Below are 11232 nucleotides of genomic sequence, written 5' to 3'. Positions count from 1 at the left end.
CCCTTTCTAATCTCCACAGTTTTCCCCAAACATCTCATTTATTCAATACGAGCCAGAAGGCGGTCCTCGAAATACTCGTCGCCAACAGTCGAGCCAGGCTCGCCACAAAGCAACCACATCAATGAACTACAAATAAACTCACGCAGACGACGCAAGAAACAACGAAACAAGTCAACTGAATCTATCTATAGAGCAATTCATCCAGACCCCCTACCAAGAAGAATACATTGAAGATCCAAGCTACATAGACCCAAATATCACAAAACAACCTTTTTAGAATCAACTGGTTTCTTCCATACATCCAACAAAGAATTACAGACACGTACTGCCAAAATAGAAAGGAGAATCCAGATGGAAGAGACTGCTGCCGACTTCCACCAATCATGTAAGTAGTTCAAGTGAGTCTACGTCAGCATGACTACTTCCAAATTTGGACCACAAATCGTAGTTCTCCTCTACTGCAGTAGAAGTCTGCGACTAGTATTAATTCCCACTTTCCACCCGTTAAACCTGTTTCAAAAACGTTTATTACGCTAGATCGTACTAATCCTCATGTTTGTAATCCTCAATCTGTTTCTACCGGGCACGGTCAGGGAATTCTTTCTCGGCAACTGTGAAAGTGGGTTTTCTCTGGGCACTCCCCCCCCCTCACACACACACAAACAATTTTTTTCCTAGTACAGGATCCATAGATCTCAGTGCTGGGAAGGGATCGTAATAAATCAATAAGTTACTCAATTTCAAATCCCAGTTACAAAACATCAATAATCAATCAATTTGTTCAATCCAGTAATTAATGATGTTCAGTTGTCTTTGATCGATTAACATCCTTCAAATTATATCTCGTGCTGACTTTGAAATGAATTTCATACCTTTACTTTTCACTTCTAAAACATTAAGATTCGCTGATGTTTATTCTTCCCTCCGAATCGAACATCCTCGTCCCAACCTTACTCTCCCCCCCCCACCATTACTTTACACAATCCGGCGTCCCAGAATTTCATATTTAGCGACTCCTTCCTTCTTGTGCGACTCGTAATCCGATGGTCGCGGGTTCGCATCCCCGTTGCGCTAAACATGCTCGCCCTCCCAGCCGTGGGGGCGTATAATGTGACGGTCAATCCCACTATTCGTTGGTAAAAGAGTAGCCCAAGAGTTGGCGGTGGGTGGTGATGACTAGCTGCCTTCCCTCTAGTCTTACACTGCTAAATTAGGGACGGCTAGCACAGATAGCCCTCGAGTAGCTTTGTGCGAAATTCCAAAAAAAAAAAAAAACAAACAAACTTTCCTTCTTCGGCCTTGTTGTTTCCGATTATTTACTTTTAGAATTAACCTGAATTTCACAAGCTATTGAAGATTTTGTTTTTAAACTGACGTGCTAGATGTTTTTCAAATTGTGTTGTATGACCTTGGCAATAGACATTTCGTCATTTTCAGCAATCATTTGTTTATAAAAGAGATCCTCACGTACGATTATCCTAACTGTACACTTTAAATTAAATATTAATGAAACATCTGCGAAACGTTATTACTTTAACTAGTATCGTTTCTCTGTACATATAATGTACGAAAATGTAAAGTGTTTTTAATGAGTAGAAGAAGCATTACTTATTTTTCAAGAATAAATAAAAGTTACTTATAAATACTACAAAATGCGACTATTATCAGGCTGGTGGACTGCTTACCATGCACATATCGTCCTAGAAAGTGGTTAATATTATTTTGGGATATCCTGTGTATTGGTATTTATTACTAGGAAACAAAACAACAAAAAATACGGTTTATGGAAGAACGAGAAACCGATTTATTTTTTGCATTTGGCTGAAAGAGTAAACCAAACTTTTCGTTTCTTTATTCACTCCAGTTGCTACCGGCTTTAGCGCCCTCTGTGAAGAAGAACCCTTTCACCTCGATTATTATAAAACACACAAAAAACTTCAATGTGAAAGGTTACTATACACTTGTACAAGATAAGCTATTAATATACATACGCTTTCAATTTTCAACTCGACGGCATCAGTTAAAGGCCATCTTATGGCATTCTTTGACATTATACTTTGAGAGTCCTAAAAAAAAAAAAAGTCTATTTTGAAAGACTCTGCAGTTGGAAAAGCCGATTTGATACGCCGACATCACAAAAAGGTTTTTTTTTTTTTTATTAAACCAAAATTCAAGTATGACCTCTCCAACCTTTGGAACCATCTCCACCCGACTGAAACTTGTGGCACGTTACTGGTAGTTGTACTTCAGGTCACGCTGGTGTAAAAATATAGCCACATGGTGGCGTCACCACATTGCTGCTGCCTCCAAGTCGGTATTACCATATTCGCTGGTACCACCATGTCTGTCAGAGTAATTGTTCAAGTTTCTGTAAAAAAAAACAAACAAAAAAGGGCACCACATTGGATTCTGCACCATTTTAAGATAATTTAAAAATTCTTTTTATCACTATTGTTGGATTTCGCTAAGAAGAGATTTATCTTACATTATCATAAAATGATAAACCAGCTGTTGTCTTAGGATCATTTATCTTGTACCAAAACCTACCGGCTGATAGCTGAAACACTCCTCCTCTTGGTCGCTTCCCGCTCGGCATATTTCCCGAAGTGGTGAAGACTTATAGCTCGCTTTCCGTTAATTATCGTACTGCCGTCACTATCGTCGTTCTCGTAGGCGACGTTGTCGATGCCTTCTTTACTACTGCCAGGGGCATCAAGGTCACCTTGAAGAATAGTACCATTCGTCTGGTGGTCGCTACGTTTTTGTACTATTGTTGAACTGTTATTCTGTTCCACTAAGTAACGGTAGGGGGCGTCATAATCCACTTCCAAAATCGTTGAAAATTTATTAGGAAAAACAATATCTATAATAGCAACTGTGGCCCCAGTAAAGAAAGCGATGCTTCCTATAGAAAAGGAACGTGAAACAATTAATCCGTGTATGGATTGAACGAAATCTCGCTAATTTCCTTCTAAGTAAAATATCCACTACAAATTGGTGGCTTAGAAAAGCTTCAAGGCAACTAAAATATGAAATAAATATCTCCCTCCTCAGTCCAATAATTTAAAATAATGCTTACATTCAAATATTTATAGGATATGATTTCTTTAACACGTAAACTTTACACTTTAAATACTGGTTAGAACAATATTGTACTCTACTCCAACTTTTAGTAAACGAATGTTAAATGCTGGTTAGGATAGTTTGGAGCAGGAAAATTCCGTACTTTCCTCATCTTCTGTGAAAAGTTCCACAGGGGTCAATACAACGTTGATCAGAACAATACTGGAGAAAAAGGAATGCCGAACTATCCTCCATCTTTCACGATATGTTCAAGAAACTTCTGGTATATATTGCTCACGACTTACTGAAGAAACATAGGGCTTCTTCTATCTCCATCTTCCACAAGACGTTCAGTAAATGTTTATTGAGGCTGGATTAAACACTTGAACAGGCACAGTTTGTTTGTTTGTTTTTTGAATTTCGCACAAAGCTGCACGAGGCCCATCTGCGCTAGCCGTCCCTAGTTTAGCAGTGTAAGACTAGAAAGAAGGCTGCTAGTCATCACCACCCATCGCCAACTCTTGTGCTACTTTTTTTTACCAACGAATAGTGGAATTGATCGTAACATTGTAACGCTCCCCACAACTGAAAGAATGAACATGTTTGGTGTGACAGGATTCGAATCCGAGACCCTCAGGTTGAGGGTCTAGCAGGCACACTAACGTTGATTTTTTCCCCGTTTTCTTTACTTTTTACCAAACAGTTATTCTTGACGTAATACCGGCTGAACTGCGTTATGTCCAGTCCTTTTAAAAATTTCATGTTGTGACGTCCAGACTTGATATTGTTCTAATAATATCTGAAACGAACGTTTTTTAGAATGTATAAGGACAGTCAAAAATTGTCTAACCTAACGGAGGTCATGACGGTATTATGGAACTCTTCGTGTATTCAGTAAAAGAATTTTGCGAACACAGTACTGATTTACCGTTTCGTTAAGGGAATTTTTGTTCGTTGTATTAGTTTTACTTGATATCTTTAACCCTCATTTTGAAACAAAGCGATATCCTCATTGGTTTAAAAATGACAATACATCACTTGTACTTTCTTCTATTAGATGTTCAGGTCAGACTGGCCTGTATCTAACTGAGGTGAGGGGACATACTCTGATATTGTCTGGTTAGTTAACGATAAATGTTGATTTGTAATTTTTAAATAAAACCTATTGTGTTTAGAGGTTGAGTCACTAAGCTTTCTTCAAAACAGTGGCTTTATACCTAAACCGATTTCATATTTAATTCTTACTTGAACAAACTTAGAATAACTTCCCGACAACTCGTTTTAGAGTATATATTTTACTTGAATGTTTAATTAGAGTATTTTTATGTATCAGAAAAAACAACAACAATGCTCCAAAAGACTATTATGAATACCATGCGAGAATAATGTGTTTTTATACAAGGTTCATATTTACAACTGACAGGCTAGAGAGAAAGCAGTCAGTAAACCGCATACTTTAACTCTCGGGCTACTCTTGCTGATTGAACACCGATACTTGACGTACGGATCAAATTAAAGTCCATGACCACTCCCTTTTAACATCAGTCATTTGTTGTTCGTTATCTTTCGGCACCTGGTTTTACCCCTGATGTTATAGCGTGTCAGAGTATGATCGTCAAACTGTAGACCATCCACGGGTGCCTTAGTTTTGTTTACCTTTTCAAGTTTTGTTAAACGGCTAAAAGGTGTGTATTTACTGGGAAGATGTGTTACAAATGTGTGTCTAAACTGTTTTTTTTGTTTTTTTAAGTAAAAGTTGCCGAATGTAGTGTAGCTTCTGGGTGGTTCGACTTAAAAGCTTTCGCACAAATGATTTATAAACGTAATAATTACCATGTTGTTTAGTTTGTTTTGAGTTTCATACTTTGTACCTTTCATCGCATCATGAGATTATCGTGCGTTAGCTAATAACCTTTTCACAAGTAAGATTTATGTACCTCTCACATGAAAGCTTTCCTATCACGCAATTCCTTTCTGTGCATACGTAGATATATATTAAAGAGAAGAAACTGGTATGTTGTTATACCATCCACGTATATTCAGAACTCGTAAAGATGATATAATACCCTAATGTAAAATACTAAAACAGAACAATACAACAAGAAGGAATATTAAACAATACTTTAATATTGTTGATTTCTCCAAGCACGTTCCCTTGGCTGTGGTTTCGCTAGGTAGTAGATAGGTACAGTGGGAATCTCGTTAATCCATTCATGCGCGTCACTAATTAGATGACGAGGCATTTGGCGTAAAATATTAAACATTACAACAGACCAGCACATGTTGGAAATCATGAAGCCCTGGTGGTGGCTCGACTCACAACCTGTCGGTTCGAATTCCGTCCCCGAACGTGCTCTTTCAGCCTTAGAGTAGCCCAAAAAGTGGTGGGAATGGCGTTAACTAGGTGCCTTTCTTTAGTCAGTTACTTCTAAATTAGAGATGGCTAGAGATGGCTCTTGTAGCTATGACCCAAATAGTAAAACACACCAACACGAAATAAACACTAGCACTCCAATGTTAAGTACAGCACTACAGTGCAACGTAACACTCACTATGCCTTGTTGCCACGTTTCCATGGAGACTATCATTGATGAGACCGTCTGAAGATACATTTTTAAGAAGGTGCTGGGTGCTACAGTACCCAACAGAGAAATAGAAAATTACTTTGGACAAATTTTCCCGAACAGTTGGTACAGTGGCATTCCTAGGAATATGTCGAGAAATTAGAGGAATTCCCAATAGAAAACACTTACACGTGTATTACAAAATGTTTCAAACTTGGATTATAAGGTTTACTCTAAGAAATTTTCCCACGTACTAAAAAGAAAAACACTACTTAAAATGGCTTCAAACTAATTACTTTTCCTGGATTATTTACTCAGAAATATTTGGTTGCAGCTAATGAAAGATGGCTAACATTAGCTCTTTATTCTCGCTAAGATTAATAGGGTGCATACAATTTCTTTTGATTTTAACATTTCTTGCTCCCGGGTAGTTTAAGACTTCATTCGTTGTTTGTGGTAAGTGAATAAAGGGGACAATGCGTCAGCCATATTCAGCTATCGGGACACACAAAATTCTAGCTAGGCCTACAAGTTCGATACCAGATGAGGAGTAGACAACGACCCATAGACACAGACACCATCTGTGTTTATTTACAAACAGTCTGAACTGGAGCCACGTTTCTTTTTCTCCTGGCACATTTCCTCCAGTTTTCTCTATATTTTTCACATTCTAGTTAGTGACATTTAGATTAAGTTTCTTCGGATTTTTTTTTTTTTTAGCATGCTTTATGATCAGATTAAGTGTAAATCAGATAAAGCAATTGAATTTCAATTAACAATTTCATTTAAGTCACTTACAAATTAGATATTTAGGATAAAGATCTACAGTTTAACATAAATATATTTATTTTAATTTTAACACTGATTAATTTTTGGTATTTTAATTTTAACACTGATTAATTTTTGGTTTTACTATTATTCAGTTAATTTTACAAGAGAAGTGTCACAAAAACCCTTGTGCTTTTGAAAGTCACACCAGAATAACTAATGTTATTATTAGCGTCATTATTTATCAGTGAATCAAGTGCCTCCACCTTGACTTGCTCAATCTCTTGGAATATAGCGTTAAACTACCTTAAAAGTCTTCTTTAGTAGGTAGCTGTTAATAAGAACAAAACATTTACTGACAAGAAAATACCTGTAACTAGTGACAAGTGGTTTATCAAGTATTCGTCGTTTTCGCTAAAATTATCAAATCAGAAAAAGTACAAACATATACATTTAGCATATGCTTGGAATTATAGTATGTGAAAAGCTTAGCGATACCTGGAAGTAACTGTAAATACTGATGAATTATCAGACAAATAATGAACACGTAGACTTACCAGCAGCAAGCACGAGCCAGAAGCACCAACCATACGTAAACATAAGGGTTCCTTCCTCAAAAGGAATGACTAAAGGTTTTCGAGGCAACAGGAGAGCATAGACGGCGTTAGTGAGCAACATGACAGCTCCTGTGAGTTGCATACAGAATGCTCCATATCTTGGAACAGTGCATACAAGGACGTTCATCAGCAGCCATAAACCAAACGCTGTCCTGTAAAAGGGGAAAAGAAAGTAAATATTAAAGCAAAGTGTCTCAATTTATTTATCTCTTCAACACGCAGTATTTCTTTTTACTGGCATTCATTACCAGAGAAATCTCTGATGCTACTGGTTGGACTCCTACTATTCGTGAATTTTTAAGTTTTAACAATGAGATCTTTTTCTGGTCAAAATCAAAATAAGACCGAAACATCGTCAGAGAAGAAATCCATTAAGCATATCAGTTCAGGTACACTAAAGCTCTGAGAAACCCCTGTTGTCTGAGCTTGGCTGTATATGAGAGCTGTGGGTATGTTATTAGTTATTGTGAGCTCTGATTCAAAGGATGTCTCTAAAGGCAAATTGGCCACGCCATTAAATGATGGGCTACAAATAAAGTTTGTTGCATCAGTATACGAGGTTACAATAACACAGTGGAGAGTTAAAAACTTAGAACAACGATAATTTATACAAATCTATACAAAAGGCTACTAGCGCTGCTCCCACTTAGAGTATGTAAACCCATTTCTTTTTTGGTTTATTTTACCTCTGTAAGCCTTCAGACTTATCGATGAGCCACTAGGGACATCCCTAAAAGCCTTAAGTAATATAAAAGTGTAATTAATGTGAAAACATTTTGAGCAATAAAACAAACAAACAAACAAACAAAAACTACAGTATGTTTTGTTCAGATATCACATTTGGCTTCAACAAAAAGTAATTCTTGCCAAAGTTACTTGCAGATATTACTCCGAAAAAAAAAAAAAGAGCAGTTCCCCTCCCCCCCACTGTAGGGATCCTAAATCCCATTCCTTCTGATTAGCAGTCGGGTATCAGTTTTAGGCTCCGTCTAGAATATAGGGTTATTATTGTATGCAGTTTGTATACTTTCTTTGATCTTGCACCAGTGGTTCAACCGTAATTCTGGTGTTTATAGCACTGAAAATCGAGTTTCGATACCTGTGGTAGGCACAGTGCAGTTAGCCCATTATGTAGCTTTGTGTTTAACAACAGTAAGAGGGTCCCTCGATGGTGCCCAGCTCACAGTGCCTATTTGAAGTTTTCAGCTCGGATTCTAGAGTTTGAGATATATATAAATTCAAAGAAAGAGGGTGTAATCAAGTTGCCATGTAATATTTGGAAACCAGAGTTTCTCAACCTTAGTGTCCTTTAAATAATTTGATATTAATTCTACATTAATGACATTTCTGTTTGGATTCTCTAGATAAGCGAGTGGAGATATTTTTGGATATAGAGGCCATTCAGCTGATGAACTTTATTACAACTGTTTTAAACGTAAGATTTATCAGTAGGAAGACAAGAACACCAACAAAACGGATGATTTGATGAACGAAGAATTATCTTAAGTAACTTTGCGTTTCAATTTGTTGCTCATTGATTAAGTGCAGTTACCGAAATTCGTTTTCATGTTCCATACTTGTAGCCTCTAGAGGTCATGTTTATTCGATTTATTTAAAAAAATGGAACTATTGCTAATTCCCACCCACCCTTACTGAATCTTAAAACGAAGTACTTTACTGGTTTGAGTTTTGTTTAATTGTAGTGGCTAAACAGGACCACAGGAGCGATAAGGTAAAGCCTAACCACTTTTTCATAGTACAACTACAACTTAACATTAAAATCTGCTTGTCTGAATTCAGTACACCACGTTATGTTTGTATGCAGTGTTTGTAGCTACAATGGCTCAAGTGTCAATCTAATAGCATTAAATACACAATAAATTTCTAGATCACGTTGAGAGTTAGAATTTTTTAAAATGTGGTTGGTTTTTATATTAGAGACGCCCGACAACAGATGACAAGTCTTCCTACTACACTATTTGCAAGTTGTTGTGAAGTTTAATTTTATAGTTTTGAATCGAATTTTCTCAATTTCTTTTCATCACAGATACAACAGTTTGTTCAGAACCGAGATGAGATTCGACATAATTAACAAAAATAAAAAAGGGTTAGTTATTCCTGCTCCAACACCTGTCTGTGTTTAATGTCAATGTGTAATATACGCCCCTCTTTCTTTCTTTCTTTTTTTTTTAAACATCTATTTTTTGAACTATAGTCGAGAACAATTATTAGGCCTACCAAAGCCTTTGTGAAAGAAGTTAAGTATAATAGACGTTTCATCTTAACATTTCATGATTTCTTCCGAAAAACTCTCCACATTTCTTTTACTTGCGTTACTATTATCATTATTATTTAACAACCAAATAAAATTATATTTAAAAAGTGAACGCCCGTTATTAAAAAAACCTCTGCTTCACTGGCCTTCCAGGTTAGTATTTACAGTTTCCTAGTTTCATGAAGCGCCCTCTCTGCGGAGACAAATAACAACTTGTTATGTTTCCAACTTTATTTGTATTTGTTCTTTGGTTACCGAGAGAGCTTTCAGTTGTAGGAAACAATATGGAAATGTCGCTGACAGACGACGTTCGAAAAACATTCCACACGAGAAGCGTTTTAGGACTTTTCCCATTTCCTCTTATTTTTCTCTAAAACGAAACTGTACTGACGGTTAATCGAGTTGTCACGCTATGCTTAGCGAAAAATTAAAACATTTTTAATATAATGCACTCGTAGCCATGTTGTGTAACTACAGTTAAGCAGGCGTTCCGCTCTAAATCACATCTCTCTATCTGGAGAAAAACTTATCAGTCCAATCCAAAAACAAAAATGATAAAATAACTCGATTTTTAGATAAAGTTATCGTGATACGAAACCTATTTTGTATATATCTATAAAGTTGTTTAAAGACTCTTCAGTGGCAGATAAAAACCTATTAAAATGGATAAAAATAGGCTTAAAAGTCACGTGATTAGGCTTACAACCATAGACATTTAACCAATTTATAGTAACGCGGAAGTACAACACTTCTCTCTAAATAAAGGTTTGTTCTGAATTTCGCGCAAAGCTACACGAGGGCTATATGTGCTAGCCGTCCTTAATTTAGCAGTGTGAGACTAGAGGGAAGGCAGCTAGCCACCACGACCCACCGCCAACTCTTGGGCTACTCTTTTATCAACGAATAGTGGGATTGACCGTCACATAATAATGCTCCTACGTCTGAAAGGGCGAGCATGTTTGGTGTGACGGGGCTCTCTGAATAAACAAACGTTTAACAGCTCTACGAATCATTAGTCTACTTAATATATGCATAAAAAAAGACAGTTGGAAGTGAGCTGTTTTACGTATTGATAAATTGTTTTTTTTTGTTTGTTTTTTTAGCGAGACAAAAGAAATGTACACTACTACAAAGTTTTTCCAGTTGTCATCCAGTATCTTCAAGAAATAGTGTACGCCTCTTCTGTATTCCAATAAGTTTATTTTTCAATAAATATTTGTTAATAATCTTTGGGACACCTCACCTGTTAATAATAAACTACAAACTGAAACACGGAAAAATAGAAACGTGTCAGGAAGTTGGTGTTATTAGCCGACCTTGTAACCAACTCTATAGTCCAACTAGGAAACGGTACAATATGTGCAGCAAACATTTATTACATTATTATAGCGCCTAACTATAACGTAATACTATACGTACACCAAGTGACACAAATGGAAGTTCAAAATTATTACTGGAAGTTATATTTACATATTTCGATTTAAATTTTAGTTTAAGGGCGTTTCACGTTAAGAACATGAAATTCCTAGAATATTCGGGAATATTAATAATCAAGAGACTCCACAAAGTGCCCAGAGAAAAAGACTAAGGGCACATACACATTATATATGAGTAAACATTTAGCTCAGGGGGTCGTGAATAGTTAACGAGTATCGAGTAACCAGTTATATGTGTGTCTGTCATTTCAGTTACGTATTTAGATCAATGTTAATTATTGCATATATTCAGATACTCGATCGACTAGCCGTGAAATTGCGCAAGTAGGTTAATTTTACGTTAGTGTGGCACCATTAGCAAGAGATTTTCGTTTGTACGCCATTTGTAAACCTAAGCCTATAACAAGTTAGAACAGTACACAACGTCATAAAAACGTCGATGAAGAAATAAATTAATTTGTTATCAGTATGTATACAGTACTTGGAATTATGTTTGTCAAATAAATTTA

At 36.4% G+C, this 11232-nt stretch overlaps 1 protein-coding gene across 4 annotated transcripts in view; it reads right to left on the bottom strand.

Moving 5' to 3' along the window:
• Nucleotides 1-1780: 1780 nt before the first annotated feature.
• LOC143252454 (dual oxidase maturation factor 2-like) overlaps nucleotides 1781-11232 on the bottom strand; it is a 70896-nt gene continuing 61444 nt past the window's right edge. For all 4 annotated transcript variants that reach the window (XM_076504584.1, XM_076504585.1, XM_076504582.1 and 1 more), the window contains 3 exons: nucleotides 6953-7164; nucleotides 2548-2905; nucleotides 1781-2368 (listed from right to left, as the gene is read on the bottom strand). In XM_076504584.1, coding sequence (XP_076360699.1) covers nucleotides 2287-2368; nucleotides 2548-2905; nucleotides 6953-7164 — 652 coding nt within the window. In that variant the 3' untranslated portion in view covers nucleotides 1781-2286. The remainder of the gene's footprint in view (nucleotides 2369-2547; nucleotides 2906-6952; nucleotides 7165-11232) is intronic.

Source organism: Tachypleus tridentatus, chromosome 6 (assembly GCF_004210375.1).
Source record: "Tachypleus tridentatus isolate NWPU-2018 chromosome 6, ASM421037v1, whole genome shotgun sequence".
NCBI classification, from domain to species: domain Eukaryota; kingdom Metazoa; phylum Arthropoda; class Merostomata; order Xiphosura; family Limulidae; genus Tachypleus; species Tachypleus tridentatus.
Note: the sequence above shows the minus strand (reverse complement) of the source record. Positions and strands in the feature narration are given on the sequence as shown.